General features: G+C 37.9%; 1 protein-coding gene across 1 annotated transcript; it reads right to left on the bottom strand.

Moving 5' to 3' along the window:
* Positions 1–620: 620 nt before the first annotated feature.
* LOC112569970 (disheveled-associated activator of morphogenesis 2-like) lies at positions 621–25,497 on the bottom strand. The gene is given in 29 exon segments (XM_025248098.1): positions 621–3,273; positions 3,275–3,318; positions 3,449–3,545; positions 4,106–4,276; positions 4,654–4,785; positions 5,105–5,165; positions 5,471–5,532; positions 5,679–5,893; positions 6,167–6,264; positions 6,701–6,798; positions 6,964–7,221; positions 7,793–7,837; positions 8,074–8,171; positions 8,473–8,704; positions 9,097–9,219; positions 9,582–9,708; positions 9,980–10,112; positions 10,544–10,661; positions 10,844–10,910; positions 11,670–11,773; positions 12,201–12,311; positions 12,660–12,857; positions 12,977–13,112; positions 13,532–13,620; positions 14,395–14,460; positions 22,399–22,416; positions 22,996–23,085; positions 23,336–23,519; positions 25,369–25,497. Coding segments are annotated over 28 exon segments (3,240 nt in total). The 5' UTR covers positions 23,495–23,519; positions 25,369–25,497; the 3' UTR covers positions 621–3,183.
* Positions 25,498–25,510: the final 13 nt, after the last annotated feature.

Raw genomic sequence — 25,510 nt, 5'->3', positions numbered from 1 at the left:
AAACTGCATACGGCCAATGGACCTCTTCCTATAGAAGGTTGCAGGGTTGCTGGTCGCTTCGGAGAATGCTTGGGTTTGTTTCCAGCGGGAAGTTGTTTATGCCAGTATTCAGTCCATCGGTTCTTCTGTGAGAAGATGACCATTGCTATCTTCGATGACTGACGCTTACTGCTGCCTTGCTGTAGTGATTGTTTTCAATAGTTCATAGGCTTTTGGTTTGTCATCCCACGCCCATCCCTTCATCGATTTCGCGACTTTGTCTTCTCTTCGATCCAGTTTTCCTTCGTTGCCTTCATCCTCTTCCGAACATCGCTATTTACTTTTTTCAGACGTTGCATCGAGGTTGATTTTCTTCCCTCGTGGCCCTCTTTTGGTCACCCTAGCAGGACAGAATGCCAACAATGTACTGGTCCCCTGATGACGCACATGGGCCTTATATACTTTCTATGCGACCCATGTTTTCAGCATTCTATGCTGCTAGGACAGAAATCATAAGAACCTCCATCGGAAAACAGCTAGGGCTGCTTTGTCCTCGTCGACCGCCCTTGCAGCTTTCGGTTGTTGATCAACTCTTCCGTCACTTCATCATGCCACTTTATAACCACGATGAACTGAAATAATGTACCATGAAATTTATTACAGAAACACTTTGGAATGCTGAGCAGTTCCCATTTTAATACACCAAAAGATTTTCCAGACAAAAACGGGAAAACGGCAGATGAAGCCTACCCATAGCAGCCTAGTTTTAGATTATCCAATATTAGGTTTCTGACAAATGTTTCTGAAATCTCAACATAAATTCTGTCCTTTTCACGTAAAGTAATGTTGACAGTTACCAAAATTTGATTAAAAAATCAATGGAATAAAAAAAATTGAAACTGAGTACAATTACAAAGTTAATTAGGCAGAGAAATGCCCATGTAAAGTGACTTCCCCACGGTAAGAATTTTCTCAACGATGTGGACTTACTGCCATCTTGCCTTTTTAGGGGTGGTTTATGTCCTTGGGTGTTAAAATGTTTGCACAACTTATCTGCCTGCAGCACAAACTTACAGTCTTTGGATTTACAAAAGTGTGTAATATAAAGCATATATACATAAATGTTTTCATAACAATGGAATATTGAAAGTGTATATATTGTTTAGGTAAGAATGCAAAAAGATTATATTGGTTTCTACTAAGTACTATTTACAGTACTTAACGCTGGATTTAACTATTCAACCAACTGACACACACCAGAACTCCAATAAACTGAGTCCATAATGCATCAGTGTGGCTGGCTTAACACTCTTGTCTCATTTAATCTCACAATGCAACAAAATAAAAGACCCACCTCATGAATATTTGTTACCCAAAAGACTTGGGTTTAGTTCACTACAAATACAAATTCTTAAATTCTGAACAAGTAACACTCTTCCATGATTAAGGCCATAAAATACTGGCATTCTCACTTACAGAGCAAGAGGTCTCATTGATGATGTCATACATATGATACCAGTTCTTCAATTAAGGAAGCATTAAAGATGTCAGCTTGACCTTTTCAAGTATGTGGATGTTTAAAGAGTTGTGTCTCACAGACAGAAGATTGCTGTCAATGTTTGAGTTTTATTTTTACTAACCTAAGTGCTTAAAAATATTTGCACTGGGGCAGGTCTTTAAGGCATGGAAAATGCAAAGAAAAAAAAAAGCTGACAGTAAATGAAGTAAATTGCACTGTGTGTAAAAAAAAGTGTATACATGTATAATAATCAACCTTATATGCAATCAGTTTGCAACTACAGTTAGTTCAACTCAGGCAACAACAACAGTTGGAAAAGTACTACTACTTTCTCAGAACAAAAAAAAGCTGATAATAATATCAAACATATCACATATGAGATTCATATATCCTTCAGGATCAGTTCAAGCATAAAAAATATTCACAGCATGTACATGCATACCAACTCTTCCTCTCACTCACACACACACACGCAAATAAATATGCACATAAAAGCTCATTCATTACTTTTTTGCAAAAAGATATTTTAAAATAAAGATTACATCTATCCAAAATTGTGAAACGCTGAAATGCCATTAATAAGATATGTGGTAAGAAGCCTATAGGTTACATGTACGTTAGGACTGGCAGTATCTAAAAAGCACCAGATTTATTGTGGTTTTAGGGGAGAGAGTTCTAAAGAAAGCTGCACATCGACGAACACTGACAAAAGTGCTTAAATATGTTGCTGACTATATGACTGTTGTATAGCAGGAGATATATTTCCTGCTACACAGCAGACTGTGAATATCCTGAGCAATAGTTAAAAACCATAAATTTTGCATCCCCCATGAAGTAATTTTTAATATCTGAGAATCAAAATGAATTTTTAAAAAGTGTCCTAGCAAAACAAGACTTTGCAGGCACATACACATTGTTTAGGCAAGTTGAAAACCGTATGAAATTCAAACTTCAGTTTGAGCAAATTGATCACTTGAATCCACATAACAAAAAGTGAAAGTATTTTAAGAGACATCAAAAACTAACATCAATTTTGGCTCTGGTATGAGATTCTCACCACAGTCATGCCATTCATTTGATGCTTTTCTTTTCCAAAAGTCTGGAAGATCAGCAGATACAGGATGTATTTTTGTTATCATTTGCAAGCTCATTTAAAGTGCAAATATTTTCATGCTGAAAGCAAAGATCAAGTAAAAATACAATTTCTGCATATGTAAAAGAAATAACAATACATATGCAAGTTTTAAGTACAAAATGTAGCCGAGATTGCAAAGTAATGCTCTTGCATGCAATAATCTCTGACATGCCGCAAAGTCACAACACAGTGTCAAGGCATTGGTCTAAAATAAAGTCCAAATGACAAAGTTTTGCACATCTTCTGAAAACAAACATTTATGATCTGACTTCATCGAAGCCTCATTCATAGTCAACAAAACCGATATATTTTCAGATGTGTAACAGATGATGGTACTGGAGGTCATGCCCTTGGATACTAGTAAACTGCAAATATGCATGCACATATACAAACACGCATGCAGTTACTCAAACATTTTTTAGACATAAAAATTAATTCCAGTGGGGTTTTTTTCTCATACAGGTACTTTGTAAAATACCATCTCACTGTAAAACAAAAAAGGTCCTCATAACCAGAAAATAATTATATTGCAAACAAGTGGCTTTTAATATCATTTCACTCCATTGCGTTCTCTAGAGAAATCAGACTGGGCATTTTGTCGACGACGTTGCCGCTTCAGTTTAGCGATGTCCTCACCGAAAAACATCACCTGTCCTTAGAGCCGAAATGAGATCATCGAATTCACCTGCAAAGGAAAACATTCTGTATATATACCTTGATACATCTTATGTAGGGTGAAATAATAACCTAGATATTAATCAGCATGGATTAAAGTTTTATAAATCAGCAGTTTCTGCAAAATCTGTACAATGTACCTTTCTCATGATTGTCAGCGGCTATCACTTTTTGATCTTTATCTGTAGTGGTATTACACTTTTTAAGCAGAAGACGTTTCTCTCTCTCTTTCTTCATCTGCAACATCAGATGATGATCATCATTATCGTTTATATAATGCATTTGCCTGTTTGGCAGTGAGCCCAATGCACTTAAATTAAAAAAACAGCATAAGTAACAAATACATGAGCAACAGCACATGAGCAAACTTTAAAAAACAACAAAAGGGGAGGAGAAGGAGGGAAAACAGTGAGAAAAGGAAGAGACCACCTGAGGGCATTGAAGAGGCAGTTTGTAGGGCCAGCCCTGAGAGCTTCAAAAGTAGTCACCGTACAAAGCAAACGGAACAAAGGCATTCTAGAGACAGGGATCAGAGAAGGAAAAGGAGCGGCTACAAAATGTGTCTGGAGTCATTACCTGCATTCCTAAGTGGTACACAAGCACATAAAGACATCACTAACAACTGATAACTTTAAAAATGCATTATGCATTAAATGATCATTGCAAGAAGATGGATGAATAACATTTCTGCTCATGCTTTTCTTGTCCAGTTTTTTTTTGGTGGGGTGGGGTGATTATGTCTTAGTACATTTTAACAATTTCCCCAAAGCCAGAAATAAACAGCTGTTTGTGGTCACCTGCTCGTCAACTTTCTTCCTCTTTTCTTCTTCTTCCTTTTGCTTCTTGAGTTTGTCGTTTTCACCCTTTGCATCAGCAAATGACATCAGGAAGCTGTCAAAGATGCCAAAAAACACATCTGGCTGAACCTGCTTGCTATCTTCGCAGAAGGATTTGAGCACCGAGTCATACTGCAATAGAAAGGGTCAATGCCACCACATTATCTCTCATACATTTACAAAAAAAAAATTTTCCAATGGGAAAATACAGCTCAGTCAAATAATTACCTAAGCATCACAAAACATTTTCTAGTGTATAAGCTCATTAATGCATTTAATCTATGCATTTATGGTGCATTGAATGAACTCTTTTGGGTGACAGCACTCATTCATTTTCTGTATTTATGCTCTGCTTGGATTTACATTCAACAATATAAACCAGCTCTTGGTCAAACAGTTCTGGATTTAAATATGCCATCCTTCTACACCATTAAATTGCAGTCAAATTAAGTGTATAAGAACATCAATAGAAACGCCAGAAAACATTGTGTAAAAATCTAAATAAGTACCTTTTGATGCATTTCTGAATATGACTCTTCTACCTCAGCAAAGCTGTAGCTGGCCACAGTGCAAAAATCCTGCATCACTGTCACAAATCTGTCTCCAGGGTTTTGGATTTTGGTCTTAAAGAAGCCAACCTCCTTTTGCGCAAAGGTGCACACACACATATACAAAATGAAAATGCAATTTTCTCTCAAATCAATTTTTTTTTTTTTTTTTTATCATTTATTAAAGGCGATCGAGATTTGAGTTAAATGTATATGAAGACATTTGGTTAACATCAAACAGGTGTCACTGTTTGAAAATTCATTTAGCCTGGGCATGGATTGATTCAGCTTTTGATGTTAGGATTCTTACTCCGATCAAATAATATGGTCATGGTGAGATTGATTCAATGTGGTAGATATACTTGGAGTGATATGGTTTTGCCTCAAAATAACCAGGAAATATATGGCTTACTTTTTCAATATCTTGAAGTCCTTTTCGTAGAGCATTTATCTCTTGTTCCAGATCTTTGAAGCTGTCCACAAAAACATGAAGTTTTTAATTAACATCTGAATTTACCCTTACTTACAGGCATTCATTCCTTCTAATTTCTTGTTCAAGTTTTATATTTCTAATGCAAAGATGTCAAATAACATGACCAAAAAGATGTAAAAGTAGAAAACTGACTTTTTATGTCTATCAATAAAAAATAGTGTCATTTTACCATTTTCCTGTTAAGGATTCCATTTGTGCTAAAATGAGAACACATTTTTCATTTCGAAAAGCTTATAAGCAAAAGTCAGGTTATAACCTTGATAGGCAATTGAATGGGTGACTCACTTGACTTTGGCTGCATCCTTGACATGAGGCAAATCATCTTCCAACTTCATAACGTCCTCAAACTGGAATTAGTCAGAATATGGTGAGTTAGCTGACACAGGTAATGGACTGATGATGTTTTTTCAGATCTTCAAATAAATTAAAAAGAACCAAGTTCTCCAGTTTTTACCCATTTAAATATATCATTTTCTTATGTTAACAATTTTACCTTTTTCTCCAAAGTGCTGACAACATAATGCAGCAATGTAATTTGTTTGCTTATGCTGGAGCGAGTGTCAACCATTTTATTTAGTGATGCTGGGTGAAAGCCCAAGGCATTTCCACGCTGTCCTCGATTCATGTAGTTACCACAGGCCAAGACTAGTTCTAGCAGCCGCTTCAACTTTCGACTACGAAATACTTCTTTGCATGCTTCATGTACAGCTGAAAAAGTAACACGTACATTTAAAATATTTCTATATTCTCAATGATATAAGTGAAAAGCAATCTGAATTTGACATCCAAAGCAAAGGATGAAGAACTCAAAGGAGAATTAATAAAGCAGGCACACAAGACAGAGATAAAGAAAAAAAAAGAAAGAAAACTTTTAAAAATTGTCATGTGAGAGAAAATGGTCTGAGATATGTATGGCAAGAAAAAGAAGTGTTATTGTGTGTGCATACACCTACAAAAAGCAAAAATATATTTTCTTAATACCTTCAATCTTCTGTTTGCAGTCATGCCTTCGCTCCTGGAACTTTTTCTTGAAATAAAGAGCTCTCAATCGTTCCTCATAGTGTGTTATCCTGTTTATTAAAATCCATAAATATCTCCTTGAATAAACCTCAAAAATATTTTTACTTAAATTTTATGATTTAAACATTTTCTGTTGTTAACACTTTCAAATTTAACACTTGCAGCTCTATCAGATTTTTGCTGTTCTTGATATTAGGTAAAAGAAGTTTCTTAATACTTTTAGAAAAAACTTGAGACTTCATTAGCTCTGTTCTTCAGAAATTAGACATAAAGCAGATACATATTCATGCTCACATGTTTATGTTTGTGCAGGTTTGTGTCTGCAGTTTTGAAATATTGCAAAGATTTGAGAGAAAGACAGAAGGTGCATGTATGAATATTTATATACAAGTGCATATAAAATATGCACCAACATCTCTTATTGTCTGTAACTATATCTGTAATAGTGTAGCATGAATAATAAATGCTACTAAGTGCATGTTCTCACTTGCTCATTCATATAGAAATCTATCTGCTCTGGCCATGTTCTCTATCTCCGAAGCATATTCAGCAAGCATCTGTGACTCTTCTGGAGTAGGCACAAACTTCAGAAGCTGTGAAGAAAGCAAACATGCTTAACTCTGCAGTATGTGTGCTTGAAAATTATACTTGTTATAATTGGCTAAACAGCTCTTCTACTTGCAACCATCACTGCCAAAGAAATATTCATTAAGAATAAGGTAAAATGCTTTTCAAAATAGCAAAAAGCTCACACTGACCTGCTCTACCATGTCTTTCGGTAAATCTTCTCCTTCATCTACATTCATCACAGCACGGGCCAACTCTGAGTTAGTCAGCTTCAACTTGGACAACAAAATTGTACAGTTCTGAGCTCTGCGGCCATCAATAACAGTCAGAACTGTTGTTTTAGGCTTGGAAAAGCTGTTCTGATTATTCTGTTCTTCGCCCTCTTCTGAGGGTTTCTGATATGCAGAGAATGTATGTTCGAAGTCTTGTAGATCTAAACTGCCAAACATCTGTATCACAAAAGGTGTGCTTCTTTTTAGTCAGCACTCAAAATTACTAACATTAAAAAACTTTATGATTCATAAGAATATCTTCTGGCATGAAAATATGAGTAATAAACAAGCATATTATTTTACCAAAGTAAACTTTTTACTGAACTGTCTGAAAAAATCTTCCAAAAATATGATTAACTGATTAACAAGAAAGGAAATCTGTGATTGTCAACCATCTACTGAAAGGTATATTTGTAACAGATATATTGTTGGTGCATGTCCTCTTATAGTCCTATTTTAGAATGCTGATTTGTTACCGTCTAGTTTCCTCTGTCTACCCGTCGTTATTACCTCCACTTGAAGTAACCTCCCCTCTAGGGAGTCACAATTATCTTTGTACATTTAAGTTACTTTTTTCCTTAGCAGACAGCTCTAACAAAGATAAATCAAAGGTACTAACTTCCAAAGGTACACATATAATAAGAATCTATAAGGATCTCGGATCTGACATGATCTTGAGTTGTCTTTCATGCAAGAATTTTTTACATGGCAAGTTGAATCATTTTTGTGAGTTATGATAACATCTCACCTTACTGTGATTAAGATCCTGCCATATTGATCCACTTATTTTGCTCTGCAAAGAGGATTAAATTCAGTTTAATGACAAGTACCTAAGAATGCACAGATATTCTACTTAATAAGTAATTAGCAGATGATCAGATGGCGAGATTGAAGAAAAATATTTGTGGCTTTCACATATTCATGTATGTGTGCACATACATACTTGTGTTCCTTAAGTATGCATAATACACATATACTTTGTAAGCACTCATACATGCATCCACATATATTTATTGATATTTTACCTACCTCTGGAACCTTTGTCCAGTTGAAGGATTTCAGCGACTGAGAAGGTTTAGGTATATTTTTTAATTTGGCAGATAGCACTGCACTTAATGATGAGCCACCTGAAAAAAAGTGCTACCTGTCTTTACACTGAACAAGCTATTATTAAAGCTTATGGAAATTTAAACATTCAATATTAGCCTTATTCAAACCTTCTTTACTGTTGATACAATTTATGATCAGTATATTATGCCTACAATCAGCAAATCATATTGATAAGTAATGATGTTCTGAATGAAGTTATATAATGAACATTTTCCTGTATGAATATAATATTCCTGCAATCTGGAAAGTTAATGTATAATAATGGGGATGCCAATGTTTAAAGCCAATCTGATGACCTGACTCTAACCCTAACCCTACCAGGTGCACAAGGTGCAGGTGGAGCACCAGGTGCTGGAGGTGGAGGAGGTGGTGCTCCTGGTGGTGGGGGAGGTGGACACATAGGAGCTGGAGGGAGCTTTCCAGTTAGGCTTCTGAAGTCACTCATTATTGCTGATGCTGCTGTTGAGAGGCCCATCTTGGCATCATCTGGCAGACTGCCAGACTGCATAAGATGCTGCAGCTTCTGCTTCTCTCCTCTCTCAGTGTCTAGCTACAAATATTAATAAAGTGAAGTAGGTATAATGCCGATACTGCATGAGGGGAAAATGGTATGGAAGGCAAGACTTTTTGCCTTAATCTCTACCAAATCACTAAATACTTCCTTGCCTGAGTTGCATCTGTCAACAACATTAGTCATATTCAATTACCACCTACTCTCTTCTCTGGTTACACATTTGATATACTCATATAAGCACTTATTCTGTTTTGTTTATTGTGTAATCATATGTATGATGGAGACAGTGACATTGTGATTGGGATTCACTGCTACACGTAAGTAAATGTAAACACTCTTCTCAGATAACAAAGGACACTGTTTAAAATATCTTCCGGTACTCAAGTACTTCAAGTTACTGCATCAAATATTTGCATGCAGCACAGTACCTGCAGTCGAATGTCTTCCACTCTGGCAAGCAACTCTTCAAGCTGCTTGCGAGTTTCTGCATGACTTGTTGATTCTTTCTCCAGTCTGGTTTTCATCATATTCATGGTGCTTGTAATCTCTTCCTACACCAGAAACATATTTAAAAATATATCAATTGACAACATTTGATTACTATCAAAATACTTAACTATCTTAATGACAATTATGGGTAATACAACATCTGTCCTTAAATTATGTTTGATGTAAGCGTAATTAGTTATTGAGGACTAGAGGTTTGGTCTCCTACTTAAAACATATGAGGTTTTGATGTTTCAAGCAACTAAAATGCGATCTATCTTGGTCACAATGCTTAAGCACCCATTATTATTATTATAACAAAATATACAAGAGTTTGATAAGACATAAAACTATGTCAAATATGCTACCATGATGATGATCAACAAAAACATTATGACAATGTTTTAAGAAGAGCTTATAAAAGTACCTTTTCTTGTGACCTGACTTCACATTCTCGCTCTTTCTTGGCAAGCTTGGCATTGATCTCCTCTGCTGTCTTTTCTGCTTCCCTCAGCTTTTGCTGGTATACTTTAATATCTGTTTCACTCTGTAATCTGTAAGAAAAAATATGATTATAGGTAAAATGTAAAGATAGAGAGTGAGGTGTTAAAGAGGCTGCACTTTTTCTCAGGCACAGCGTTTTGAAGACGTTCCCATCTCTCCCTTGCAACCATTTTTACCCAACTAAGTGATTAGTCAACAGCTGGATCAACTGTGATAAGAATGCTGCACAACAAGGGTATCAAGCCAAATATTCAATTGAGAGAACTTAAAATATAAAGTGCCAAAAGTTAAATGAAGATCCTGTCAAAAATAAAAACTTACTGCCTCACAATGCTCTTGAGGTTAATCTCCAGGGGAGCGCCGTCTGGATCTTGTCCATTTTTTTGTTGAAGGATAACTTGCTGCAGGATCTTATCCACCAGCCCCCAAACAGCAAATGCATCATTTTTTCCATCTACAAACCCATCCACAAAATGCTCTTGTCATCTTTGATGACACAGGAATGATAAGGTATGCCAATACAAATGGTTTAACCAGCCAGTGAGTGCTTTTTGTAACATGTTCATAATTTGTGTGTATGTGCCACCTATGAAACACTGCTGTTCTTTTTATCTAAACCAATCAGCATTAGTACTTAAAAAAAAACAAAAAAACTATGCCACCTTGATAACTACCTCCCCTTCCCACCACCAAAAGAGTTCATACAGTATATTAATTGCCTCAATGTTACAATAATATAAGCAAACAATGACAATAGATTATATGAAGATGTAAGTGCCTCATCAGTGACATAAGTACTATCTGCTAATATAACGGTCTTCCATTCATATTCATATCTGCAATATAAAAAAATCAAAAGCAATTGTTACAGCTTGCTTAACGTACACGGCAGGAGGAGAAGGTGATAAAGTATGGACAGCAGGTTTGGGTATGCAGTTGTCAGTGATAATTTTTTCCTTAGCACTTCAAACATGGCTGATGCACTTTTGCTATCCACATGTACCTGAAAGTGAAAGAAAATGTTGCTGATGTCTTTCAGCTGCAGGTCAAAATAGGTATGGAATATAATACAACTTTTATGCAGATATATTTTATATATTATATATTTTAGCAGATATATATACATATAAAGCTGGTAGCTTAAATATAATACTCATGCAAATGAAGGAAAATTATGCTACTCACTCCTTCAAATCTTCTTGACAGTTCTTTCTCATCAACATTCCGCACCATCTCAAAGAAGTCGAGATGTCTTTTACATAACAGAAAAAACATATGCAAAAAAACTTTATCATGAACCATATAATTCAGGATACATGAAAACAGAAGTATGAAAAAAATGCCTTCACTAGTGCTAGTATTGTGCAAAATTCAAATAGACTGTAACATTTTTTAGAGTTTTGTAGCTAAGCTTGAATGATTCTTCGTTCCAGCTGGCATTATTTCTTCTTCTTCTTCTTCGTCGATCACTCAAATGGACACGCCTGCCTCCTGCACAAATGATGCTGTGCGCCGCAGGTCCACCAGGCTGCCGTGTAGCTTCCTCGATACTGGCGTCTCATCAGTCCAAATGCGGTGCCTGAGTTCTTCGTGCATGGGGCATTCTTGCAGTAGATGAGTTGTTGTCTGACTGCCTGTCTGGCACAGGCACTGGTCTGTCTGGCCGATCCGGAGCTTGGTATATAGGTGGTGATTGAGACGGTTGTGGCCTGTCCTCAGCCTGAAAATAATGACCTGCTCAGCCCTTGTAAGCAGGTAGTATGGGTCGTTTCGGTTGAAATGTGGGTGCTGCTGCAGCCACTTGTTGTGCTGTTTGGCCTTGATGATGGTTTTGACTTCACTGAAGGTGGTGGACCTGTCTTGCTGCTCTTTTGTGGATCCTTCCTTAGCAAGATTATTTAAAACCATGGATTTAATGAAGAGGAAATGTAAATGACTGTTTTATTTGAAAATAAAATGTATCTGAGATTTCATAATTAGGGAGAAAAGTGGTAGACAAAGGACTACTCACCTGTCTAATGTAGCATTGCCGTAAGTTCTTAGTTTCTGCATGATTGGTACAATACCCAACATCAAGAACTCATAACGTAAGTGCAGTCGAAACTCCAAATGGTCCTAAAATCAGATGCTAATTGTTAAGTGGAGCACATAGCAAAAACATAATAAAATACTAACAGGACATTACATTCTGATTAGTGATATTGAAAACTGAAATGTGGGAGATATATTTCCCTGCATTAGATATTATGTGTCACTTGTTAACATTCAGTTTTTTATAGTAGCTTTCCTTGTAAAACCCAATTTTAAAAAATTTGACAAGCAATTCGAAAGTGAACATGGCGTAATGAATAACATATTATTTGCATATTTGCTATGGTGGAGCCATAAACAAATGTGTAGCTGGATAAATTTTTCACCTCACAATCATGAAGACCAACATTACTGATTTATTAAGACAAATCTGCATATAATAATGTCTGTGAATATAGTCACAAAGGTTAAAGCAGTTGCCAGAAGACAGAGGAATATTAATAGCACTTGCCTGACCCGGTCCATAACGTAATGCAGCATTGATAAAAGACATGATTGCTGTCTTAAGGCCTATCTCTTCTCTGTATTTTCCTGTGCTGCGATCAAGGTCGCACATCAGCAGCTGTCAAAAGAAAAGGTAACAAGTTCAATTTTATGAACTTTCTGACTGGTAATTTTTGATGACCATTTCATAAATATAGATGGATAGGTGTGTTGGTGAAGGATAAAAAATATACAGATTTTTTAAAAAAAGAAGAAAAACAGCATATATTTCACTTAATCAGTAAGAAAACATATTTTGTTTAGTCATCTTCAAAGGTATCAATATGAATGCATACATTCAAAAGCTAACTGCATGTTTATACATTAAACTGCTGGATATTATGTTCACATTATTACATATGATGATTATAACCACAAGTATGTAGAAAAATCATCAGAAACATTGTACATTAAACACAGTCATTACCTGGAAACGGGTTCTCTCTCCTGCATAGTTCTGCAGGTGAAGCATAGCTTCTAAGACTTTTCGGTGTCCACCAGGAACCAGACACATAGCACCAAGAATCTCTAAGACTGCTGTCTTGGTTTTTACATTATCAACAGCCAGACTCTGAGCTATAATGTTGATGGCAGAGGGATGGGCTAGCACATGGGCTCTGCCTTGCTGAAGACAAAAGTGGAAATAGTGATAAACTAAAAAAATTTTTGTTTGTAAGAATGTAACAGATCTGGGAAGGATAAAAAAACAACAGTCAATATGTAAAAGAATAATAATGTCCACACCGAATTGTTCATGAGAGCTTTGATGCAGCCAATAAATGAAGTGTGGACTGGACTTTCTGATGTGGCATAGTCCATGTTAGACAGGAAATCAACCAAGCACTGGAGTCCATTTTGCTGAATGAAGTGGACAACGAAGCTACGAAAAAAAACACACACACAAATTAAATTTCTGCTCCATAAAGATAATTAAATTACTTAAAATGTAAAAAACTAAATTATGTGATGTCTTCCCCCCAACATAGCAAATCGAGATCTATTTCTAATGTGATATCAAGAAGAATTCTGATAACCACACTTGGAACAATAAAAGTGATGTTACTTGCAATCACAGCTGGAGGACAATACCTTCATATGGTTTCCTTTATGCATCGTGTAGAGTTTTCACATAACTGGAAATATTGTCACCTAAAAAGTGCCATGCTAAAGTATGCTGAGTTCAGGGGAACTGCACTGTACAAGTTATCTCAATTATTATTATTAGCTATATTATGGTGTTATTGCAAACTTGACAGACAGCCTGTGTATTTGTTGGTGTTGCAGATGTAAACCACTCACCTCATAGGCTGAGTGCGTAATGCTGTCTTGAGGTTGTCTACTAATTTTGTCTTGTTGTCAACATCCTCCTCCGACAGACCCAGACAAACCTAGGGATTAGGATGCTTATTTAGCAATTACATACTTTTAAAAAAGCTTCATATACATATACAAGATTTCATACTGTCTGATTAATCCTAAAATCTTGAAGCAGCGATGTCTCATTCTGCCTTACATTAGCATCAATCATCCAGTTTGTAGAGCACTTATTACTTGAGAGGGTGAGATCATCTTACATCACACAAAAAAGGATTCATCCATACCACTCCCATAACAATTTACTGTCATTATTAATATGTATTCCAAAGAGGCAAAGCATATGTATATCACAGAAAATATTACTAATAAAAACAATCATTCAGAATACAGCGTTTATTACTCCAATGCACTCAATAACTGTAAGCTAGATGGGTGGAACAGAACCTTTTAATGAAAGTATTACTATATATATATATTTGCATATCTAAATTGCTATCTTAACATTTCTTACTCTGAATCTATTTTTAATGACACATGAAAGTTTTATAATGGTTCTTTCTATGAGGTTTTTATGGTTATTCTCCTGACAGAATACAACTGTGGCAGATGTCTTAAGTGACCCAAAGTAATTCATATGAAGTTCCTTTTGGCCTTTTTTTAACTTAAGAATATTCAGGAATGAATTAGTTTATTTGGTGCTTATCCATACTGAAGTCAAAGTAAAAGTGTGCTAAAAGCCTAAATTAAGTGAAAATGTCTTCCCAGTCTTCAGTGTAGCCTTTTATTGCTGAAGAGATAGAAGCATTCTAAAAATACATGCAAAACCTGAAAAGTCAGTAACTCACAGGTGACATGGATTTGATTCTCTCAAGGTAGTAGCCAGGAGTATTTTGTGATGATGTGTCAACGTCCTGCAAACGAGTAATTAATCAAATCCCTGAATCTCTGCAATTTTCACTGTCTAGAAATGAACATTGGTTTAAAAAAACTTTTTTCAACCCTAGATTACCCCTGACAGCAAGAAAGAGAACATCTCCCACCCGCACTTCCCCAGCACACCCACGCATGGACACATGCACACTCACAGACACTCACATAATGCACACCACACACACAATTTATATGTACATTTATATGTACACTCACATGTGCACATACACATAATTCACACACACATGCATGCACATGCACTTATGTTCACATATGCATGCATGCGCACACAGGCCAGTATGATGCCTGCACACAAACAGGAAGATTTCAATTATAATTCTTCATTATTCCAAGTAACCCTCATAATTCAGTCAGTACCTTTTTCAATCAGAACAGACAAGCACTTTAATAAATGTAACTATTTTCTGTAAGCGTTTTGCAGTACATGTACCAGTTTCAGAAGTCACTATAGTGAGGATTAGAATGTTGGGGTGTGCCGGAAGGAGAATATGATATGCCAATGCTTTGAATACCTGTGGGTGGTTTACACCAGGTGACAGCTACTGTGTGATGCTGGCACACCTGCCACAAATATGTCGCCTTTTTTTTCTCATTCCTATGAATTGTCTACCATTTTGATACTTAAACTATAGTTTCTGATAAAATAGCCTATGGCTACCTATACAAGCTTCCAATGTGGACATATGCACGGGCTTCACCCACACAGGGAGAGTGCAGCTCCCTGTCTTTGACACCCCACACCCCACCCCCTCATCTCTCTGTGCATCCCTCAAAAGCCGACCCAGAAACTATCCGGTGTCCTCTCGGGGACACACACGATATAGCATGACCCAGTTGCTCACTGAGTCAAAGCGACATTCCAGTGCTGACCCTAGCATGCCCATGAGTCAGGAAGAGTTGATAATTGTCCTCTGGCCGCCAGCTGTCAAGTGGCCACTTTTGAAAGACTCGCACGGACAATTCTGGTTCGACTTTTCTCTTGTATGCGCAAGCAAAAAAAAAAAAAGTAGGCCAGCTCACTTCTGGTCACACGCTCTGCTAATGAGCAGTAAGCAATAATACCCACTCCCCCATATATACATCCAATTCAGTGCTTTAGTGCAACCCAGTTCTGCTGTACCAGTCCTGCCCACACCTCTTCCCTTCTACCTTTTTCATCAGCCATTGTAGCAGCCGATGGGTGGTATGTACAAAGGGGTGCTGTGGGGAGGGGTAGGGGAGAGGTGCTGTCGAGAAAATAAGATGATGTCCTCAAGGCCGGTATAAGCAATGAACGATGGCGCACGCGCCAAGAACACGCACGTGTCGTGTTATATAGTTGTTCTACTACGAGTTTCGATCGCAGAGCCTGTATACTTTCACACTCTACCCCTCACATCGCCGCCGTCTTCATTTAACATCTGGTTTCGCAGTTCGTTTAAGTTGCCATTTCGCTTCCTCGTCACTGTTTACCCTCCTTCGGCTTCAAAATGTCAGCTGCCAGGAGTGGTAAGGCTGCCGAGATAAACAAATTGGTTTTTGTGTTTTTTACTTTTTTTTAAATTTCCTGTAAAGGCTATAGTCAAACAGACTGGGCACACTCGTCTCCACGGTAACCTAAGCAGTAATTCTCAACAGCGACGACAGCACAGTAAAGAGATGGTCTCAAAAGAGCTGTACAAGGGTGTCTATTTTTTAAAAAAAATTTTGGGGGTAGTGGGGAGAGCCCATATGTTTGCCATCTTTGCCGTCTCCTTTACCGACCTCCCTAAACCTCTGCTACAAAGAAAGAGAAATATGGGAAGACAAAATAACACGTTAGACAGTTGATGTGTGTGGTGTGCTGAGTGTGGGAACCACCTTCCTTCTCACCAGACTCATTACTGGACATGATGGAAAGCAAGATGGCTTCGTCATATCCGCTATAGCTTCTTCACTATACCGGTTATAAATCCGAAAAGTTTGTTTTTTTTTTATTTTTACATATATATATATCATTTCATTTCTGTGACATCATAACATTGCATGCCAGAGAAGCAAACTGCAGTTAATACAATAATAAGTCAGCTGAACAAATTGCATATTATGATTTCTTCATTCACCATATAATTCTTTGAGTATATATGATAAGCATATGCAGTCATAATTCCTGGAGTGAATATGACAGATGAAGCAAAAAATTCAACCCATTCCCATGAAAACAAAAAGTTAACCTCTCTAGAAAGGGTTCTTTACAAATATTTCTTGAAAGTTATTTGGCATGTAAAATTTTTAACTAGCAAACAGTATAGTAAGCCATGCTGCATACCGTGACTTCCCTTACAAGCTATCAAGTTCATCACTGCTGCTGCAGTAGTCCCAAAATTATATGCAGTTGTAAATCATAGTTCAATAACTCCAAAAGGTTTATTATCTTTGAGAGTTATTGCTAATTTGCTGCAAACTGTCGCTTTCTCTTCATAAGTTCGTTTTCCGGCGATTCTTGGAGATAACAGGAAAATAAAAAAAAGAGAGAGATATACATCATTCTGGTCAAACAGAACCAAAAGAGTGATCCAGAGCGGGACAGAAGAATCCAGAATCTTACTCAAAGCTGCAGGATATCTTCTGGTGTAAAATACGCGGATCAGTTCCATTGCAACCTTCCATTCCTTCTCTTCCTATGCAAATTGATGAGGAGGAGGAGGAGGAGGAGGAGGAGGAGGGTGGTGATGGTGGTTCCTTTCGGTTTCTAAAGTCGCGCACAAAAATAGTCTTCAAACTGTTATCGTGACCTTCGCCCTGTGAAGTTTATTGACACGTGCAATAACCTCCGCTCTGTAAACTCCACGGCTATAGAAACTGTCGTCAAGTACCTAAAACGAATGATTTATCGCTCATCGTTGTGTTCAGTTTCTGCAAGTTCCCACAGTTATACACACACTTTATGGCCTTCCCTCAACAAGGGGCAGTCTCCAAATTGCTCGTCGACAATGCTGCTTATCAAACTAATTGATGCGGATTCCCGACTTGTTGTGTCATTTACTTTGCACTAGACCACCCATTTCACATTAAAAAAAAGCAGGGCAAAGACAGCCTTGCACTTGATAAATAATTCATCACCCCAAGACACGGACAATGTTTTATAGACTAGTTTGTTGTTTCGGCCGTGCAACTTATGAACGTTAGTGTGTAAAATCACACGTACATATCTGAAGGATGACTGTCTGTTTGGTGGAACGGGCGTGAACGTGTTATGGTATTGCTAATTGTGTTTGTTGACCTGTGTACTCCTAACCGTTACTTCCTTACAAAACTGCTACTAACTGCCCTCTGGGATAAAGTCGTACCTTATAACTTTTCTTCAAATGCTGAGAAATAATGTCATCAGGTATTTAATTTGTCCAATAAAGAGTAGTTTTACATAATCACATTGCCCGCTTACTAAAAGTAAATGGACCACTGTTTTAATTTGCGACAAGACCGCAGCATCTCGAGCTATGTTTACCCGAGCGCACACCGCATTGGCCAGATGGTACGACCGAGACCGCCTGACACAAACACAAATATTCACGCTTTTCCTGAACATTGCTAAGTGCCTAGAACATCTCGAAAGGATCGCCACTATGGAGTTTAAACATGGCATTGTCATTTTTGTCCCGTCTGCGGCCTCATTTTCTGCCTGTGGATGTTTGAGAAGGAAGGCAAACAGGTGAGTCAGGCGGAGATAAGGCTGCTTGCAGCCCCTGACGCCAGACGTGACTAAGCCGTCCACTTGTGGCTGCGCCATCAGCAGCCATCGGGCGCTTGTTACTGTTGCCATTGTTTGTGCGACCCACATCTCTCCTCCCCACCCCATTACTCCTTATCCTTGCCGCGCGCCCATGCACACACACACTTCTGTGTCGTTACAGGTAACCGAGTAATTTATACGTGACGTAACCTAGAAGAGATCACAAGTCCACCCAGGTTCTTCGGTTGCCAACCAAAACAGTCCTTAAATACATCAGTCTTCCAGCTTCCCTACAAACTCCCATAAAAAAATTGGTTATCTCTCTATATTGGTATGATTAACATTTCTAACCACCATCATCCTTACATGACCCTAACCTCTGACCATCTAGTTTTCCAACTCCTCGTGCACGCACGTACACACACAGAGGAAGCGGACAGCCAAGTAGTTATAGAGGACTAGCAGTCCGAACCGATAGGCGTGCCGGTTCGATATTTGTGTGGCGTAGAGAACTTCCCCCTACCCCCAACACACTAGCAGTTCATCCAACTGTCGTAAATGGCTACCTAACTGCATATTGAGTTGAATATGGTAAAGCAGCGAGGGAGAGCAGATGGGCACCACCCATACATAAAGCTGACCCCGAGAAAAGGGAAGTCTCTTTCCCCCAATGGCCTGAAAAAGTTTTGGAACAACCTTTACCTCCTCGTCGTCAGGTTCTTTTGGATAAAAGACTGTGAATGTGGTTAAGGTAACTATTATGTTCGAGGTTATCAATTTGGCATTTGCCTCTAAAGGATGGAGGGACAACATTTGCTAGCACGCGCAACTTGGGTGCTGCCAGGGTTAACTTGCGTGTGAAAACAAAACGCTGGACGGGGCTGGCTGCCAGCGTTTCTATTTGCCAGAAATTTGATGGCGGTTTTTTTTTATCATGGCTCTGGTGGCTTCTTTGTCACAATGACTTTTGGATGAAAGACTGTAACTGTGGTTGTGTAAAGCAGGCTCGACGCCTGGCGCGATGCACTCTGACCTTGCGTTGGAAGAGGGTATTCATGCCTGCCCGATTCTTATAGGCGTTCCCGAGTTAGTTTTGTGCCCCACCCCACCACAAGATTAGCTGAATACACATACACACAATTCGCTTATATAATTATCTCTTATAGAATTAATAGCAAGTGAATTTGTAATCACTGACAGTAGAGTTTACGGAGGAGGGTGTCATTCATTTGCCTCGAGCAAGAACTTGTAGTACACATCCATGCCTCGAGGGAAAGCCCCTTTGTGCTTGCCTAACATTTCGCCTGCAATCTGAAACAAAACCTTGCTTCACGTATATTGTTCTAGCTTCTCCATAGTATGTAGAATCTTTGCACACACAAAAATAGTCAAGCGTTTTAATTGTGATATCTGTGACGCAGAAAAATGTTCCTATGGACTGCCGAGCCCATCTTTTTCCTCCAACCGTTCTTTTTTTGGCAAGGAAAAAATAAAACTCTCGAAAAATCTATAGTATCAGTCCTTTTATAGTACTTGTATAGTTTTATAACAAGCACGGGGTGAAAACGTTTTATGAAACCACGAACTTATATTACTGGACTGCTGGCAGACGATGTTTCTTTTTTTTTTTTTAAGTTAACTACTAAAACGAGGCAGGAGACTACAAAGCTTCCGGTGTATTCACATTCTTTGTTAGGTTCGCCGAGACTAACAGCGGAGAACTTCGCAAGAGGCTAAGCGTTGGTCTTGGCAGACAGACAGCAATCCACCTACACACATCCATGATGAAACCTTATGTTAACGTGAAAGACGGAAACGTGAACATAGTTCACCCATCACTTCAGACGCCTAAACCTGGTGAATCTTTCGAACCTTTTTATTTTTCCAAGCCCTGCTACACACCACCAGAGCAGCAAATTTTCAAGCTGCTTATTTACTATAAATCGCAGTACTACCTTGAACTACATAAACAACTAGACGCATACTGCACGATTGTGAATACTTGTAAGAATTCACTATAACTACTATCCGACAGACCTTTCTATTGTTATAAACCTTTATTAGTTATTCCAGCGTCCTCGTCCCATTCACAGGCCAGTTAATTAGTCTGTCAGTTTTAGTACCTCACAATGATACTAAATAAAGAGAAATATGAAAGATGGCAGCTGATGCTATTGCATATCCCTGCATTACTCCACATGTAGCCTGGTGCAGGAGCTGATGCCAAGCATACGCAGAAATCGACAAGTGGAATAAAAACAGTTCAAGGTCACAGTCACTGAATACCAGAACACACATCGATCAGTCTGTCAGCTGCAGGAGCCGGGGGAGAGCTACATCCCCTCATGTCCCCAGACACGGATGTGTTTTCAGTCAGACGGTGGTCACTGACCCTGACGCTTTCTGAAAGTGAGTGGGGGGGGGAGTGTGATGAAGCACGAGCAAAACAGAATGATGTAGCTATGTAGCTATAACAAAAGATTAAGCTAGCACCACGGCGCACGCACCACAAGGAGGGTGGATGGCGGTGTAAAAGCCGTTTGCCTGTGACCCAGCGCCCACCTAGACATTGGCTTGATGTCACTCGCCAAGCAATCAATACGCTGCTAACGTCGCTGCTCTTGTTGCCCGGCGGACGGACTGCTTGTGAAAGCTTTCGGTTTGTGGCCAAGTCTCCATCAGTTGCCACCGCAGCCTTCTCTGTTCTCCATCTTCCCTCTCCATCACCGATCAACTCCTTATACAAGTCGATCACCACCTCCCCTCTTTCTTTTTTTTTTAAACTGACACTTCTGGGCAGAAGTCTACAATCTACACAAATGTTTTTGACAAGCACGTTGCAAGATGAGCTGTTGCAGTAAACTTGTCATCAATTTAAATGTTTCCTTTTGTGAAGAAGGTTGAGACAATGCCATTCACAGTAATTATACCATTAAGCGTTGTACGTGGTATTCACACACTATAATGGAAATGCACTCCAATGTCCAATTTTTGCCATATTTCAATGTGTTCCTGGATACATATTTCATGTACTCACTACTATCACCAAACTGTAATCAAAATTAGTTGTAAAGTTGATATACAAGTATAGCAAATATAGCTAAGCTACATAACAATAGCCCAGCACCACCTCCTGTTTAAATTCACTGCTACCAAACATTAAAAACTGTTTACTGTCTATGTAGCATCAAGTGTACATACTTTGCATAAGCTTGCTAATTGCATGCTCTGTCACTCTAAGCTTTAAAAAGTTTGTTTTTAGTACAATGTAAGTTTCCTTTTTCATAATCTTTATAACAAGAGTACTGTAATTTTCTCTTGAGCATCAAGATTCTGTCCTTTCCTATTGGATATGTCTCACTGATCACCATCTGGAGCATGCATGGTGAGGTCTATTGTCCTGCTTACAATGCACTGTTGACTTGATTTTAATAAGTTTTCGACTTGTTTTGCTGAACAGTGCATCTGTTACTATCGATATATACATGGTAGCAGTCTCAACTTGCACAGTGTATTACTGCATGTCTTTAAATTAATGGGCTAGTAAGATGCATTTTTCTCTAATCACTGGATAAAAATTAGTGCAGATACTATTTCCACAAATTTGGATGAACAACCCCCTTCCAATTCTCAAGATACATCCCTGGAAACATCACCTTGTGCAGAATGAGGGTTAGCTGATAACATCATGATTGTGCACAGACCTACCCATTTAACATATGGTCCTAGCTCTCTTCTCAAGATCTTGTCAAGATAAATATATCCATGTAAAATCCTGAGATTTATATTATTGACCTCTGTGCATGATGATATTTGTATACATGTAACTAGCTGATAGAAAAGTAAGGTGGGGGTACTTGCTCAGATTTTGAGAAATAGTATCTGCACACTTACATTTACCTACTGCACTTTACTGGACATCCCTCTATACCTTTAAATGCATGAAGCAAAAGCAGAAAAGGCTACCTGATCAAACCACTACATATAAAATGCATCGGTTTATAACCAAGCTTTTAAGACCAAGACCCAAGCATACCAGTAATGCTAACATGTCATTTGTACCATAGTTGAAAAATGAAAAAGGCCTTAATCCATGCTCAAAAGCAGTTTATGAAAATAGGAGTAATTAGTAATGCTTTAAAAATACTGAACTTGTTTGCCAAAGCACCTGTTGCCAAATAAAATGAAACTAAACAAATCCACTCACCCAATAACTTTGCTGTAACTGAGATGTAAATACTTCTTTAAGATTCAGAACCCACGTTTTCACTAACATAGCCAACTTGGCTAGATTAATGGATGATGGATAATTCAGCTATACCTTTCTATTTGGTTTTTATTCTCCCAGTTTACAATGGCTACCATCTCTTTCTCTCACACACCCATACCAGTCACCAGATTCAGGTAATCTAATCCTTTCAGTGATAAAAATCTCTCTATAGTATTTACATATTTAGCTAATTCCGTTATTAATAGTCATCAACACATTATTCACAATTTTTATCATAATATATATATTATAAACATGTTTAAGTAACCAACAACACTTTGGTCAGTACATGTACTAGTGCTCTGTGGATGAACTTCATGCTAAATTTTTCTGGAAAAACAAAGATGCTCATCCCTAATGATTAGCACTTATGATTAGACCAAAAGAACAAAAGAATCTCAACTTTTCTGTGTTGCAGAACTGCAACACAATTATTATATGCACTGCTGGCCTGCGAGCAGTTGCTAAAATGTACCAGAAATCCCCATAAAACTTAGGTGTACTTTAAGGAAAGAAAATGTGCATATCAATTACCTTTTTCTTACTGCAGTAAATCTGCCACTTTTTTTCTGCTGGAAGGCTGTACAGGGCATCTCGATGAGGTTTATCCAAATCAAGCTCTGCCTTAAAGGAGAAAAAAAGTTTTCAACACCATATCTACTTCTTGTGTAATGCATGCAAGTGTGAATGTATGTATGTGCACTGATAAGAGAGACAGAAAAATTGATAATTATTTATTCTTATTTCCTTTTATCCTTATCAGAAAATTTATAAAAACTATGTCTAATGGCACACACACATACCCACAAATACATCAGTGAGTACACAGCATACAAAGTTACAAACGCAAGTAAATGTACTAAGAATGGCTTACCACCAGTTCTTCAAACTTTGCATTTAGCTCATTTTCATCTGTAGGCATGGGTATGTCTAGCATAACTGGCTTGAGTGGTGAGTCATAGTCAGTGCCAAACTTGATTTCTGGTGGGCCCCGCCCACCTAAGCACCAGCATAATCCTCCCTTACCAGGCATGATGACACTAGTGTAGGAGCAGTTACTGAAATTATACAATTGTTATTTGATTTTTAAAAAATATAGTGAATTTTTAATAAACTTAAGTGCTTCTGACTCAAATTAGAAAAAAAACATTACTAATAGAAATAATTTTTTTTAATTTACTTGCATAAAACAAGAAAATCTGCAATTGCACATTTTCAGCTGTTCTAATTAACAAAATCTCTTTTCACTCCATCTTTACAACAAAAATTCATATTATTTTAACTCATATGACAACACTTGTATTTTAAATTGAAGAAGTTAAAATCCCTTTAGCCAATATGCCACATCTCCATTCATAATAATAGTGAAATTGATGCACCGTTGCATGTGTTCTGCGCTACTCCTAAGCCTGCTGCGATTATTAGGCAGATTTTAACTAATCACTTAAGCAAAACGCCATGCAGCGCGTTGTGTGGCATCTCAAATGCTGGCACTGCGTACTTCTTTTTTCTTTCTTTTTTTCTTTTTTTACACTGCTTTTTCTTTTCTTGACCTTCAACAGCAAGACTCACTTCTAAGAAGTGTAAACTTACCCTCCGATGAAAAGAGCCACCGATGATTGACAAAAGGCTTTTGTAAACATAGGAAGGCCGGTCAAAACCTAGAAGGTGCTCGGGGTCTACGTTTACCACACGTAAGTATCCTTATACAGGTTGGTGAAACGGGGCAATTATAGTCTCTGTGCGTGTCTTCGTTTTCAAAAGAGGGTCAGAGGGATCGCGATTTAATTTCACATATTCCTTAGATATGGAGGTGCATATGATATCTATATTTTTTTCTAACATGACATATACACACATCCAACAATTAAAAAATTGTCGTTATAGTTAGAAACATCGCATAAATGTTTCCTGCTAAGAATTAAGTTTAATCACTTAAGTAAGAGAATTTTAATTGTATCCCACTGCTGAAACTGTTGACCTAGAAGTCGAAGTTTAGGAACGTACGACGATATCCCGTATAAAAAGTGAAGGGCCCCTTCGACGTTTATCCCTTAATGCAGTAACGTACGTTGCCCCCACTCACACTCCATCCACTTATATTCTTTCTGTCTTTTTCATTATATATGTCTCTTAAACAGTTATATATATGTGAAGACCTTTTGGATAAGTGTCACTTAAATACATTTTGTCAGATTTTTTGTGCCCAGGCATGCACAACAGTTTCGCAAATTTAAAAAATGTCTATATAGACCGTACATATATAAGTTATCACAATATACAATGCGCGCATAATGTGCGAGTGTTTTAAAGAGAGCGAGGGACTGGCAGAAATCAGAGGGAAGAGAACTTTTGAATCCAAGTGATGTATGTATACGAGCTTTGACAAATCGCGCACCCTCATTATTATAATTATATAGATCATTTACGATCGAAGATCCGCGTGATTGATTGCTCATCATTAGACTGCTTTTCTCGGATTTATTATTTCAGTTGTGACCATTCATGCAGCTCTTCTTTGGCTGCCTGTTCTTTGACTGCCTGAGCTAAGACTCATGCAAGTTGTGAAAGAACGCGCATGGAACTCGATCAATCGAGCCGAAGGCCGAATAAATTAATAAATTTGTGACATTTTAAGCAATACCGATTTAATAAAATCTTCTTCACAGATTTCTGTGCCAACTTTAAAGCAAGACAGACAATGTCGTGAAGGTGATATGGCTTTGAAATATATTCTCTCCGACAGCAGAGTAAGCGATGTCGTTTCACAAGCCAACATGAAAAGCAGACGATCAATGTTTCATGTTTCCAGACAGGGAAAACTATCACCTTCTACAAATTATTATTTTCTCATAAATTAAACAATAGACTAAAATTCGGTGATACAAATATGTGTGTAGGACTTACCTCAGCTGTCTTTTTCTTGGCAGAAAGTAAAGAAAGACATCACTTATTAAGAGAAATCCGCATGTGAGAAACGTCGTCTGTCAAACTTCCCTGCTGCCGCCGCTTTGACATCCTTGGATTGGCAGAGCGCTACATAGAACAA

Source organism: Pomacea canaliculata, linkage group LG8 (assembly GCF_003073045.1).
Source record: "Pomacea canaliculata isolate SZHN2017 linkage group LG8, ASM307304v1, whole genome shotgun sequence".
Classification (NCBI taxonomy): domain Eukaryota; kingdom Metazoa; phylum Mollusca; class Gastropoda; order Architaenioglossa; family Ampullariidae; genus Pomacea; species Pomacea canaliculata.
The sequence above is the reverse complement of the archived record's forward strand: the minus strand, read 5'-3'. Positions and strand labels throughout refer to the sequence as shown.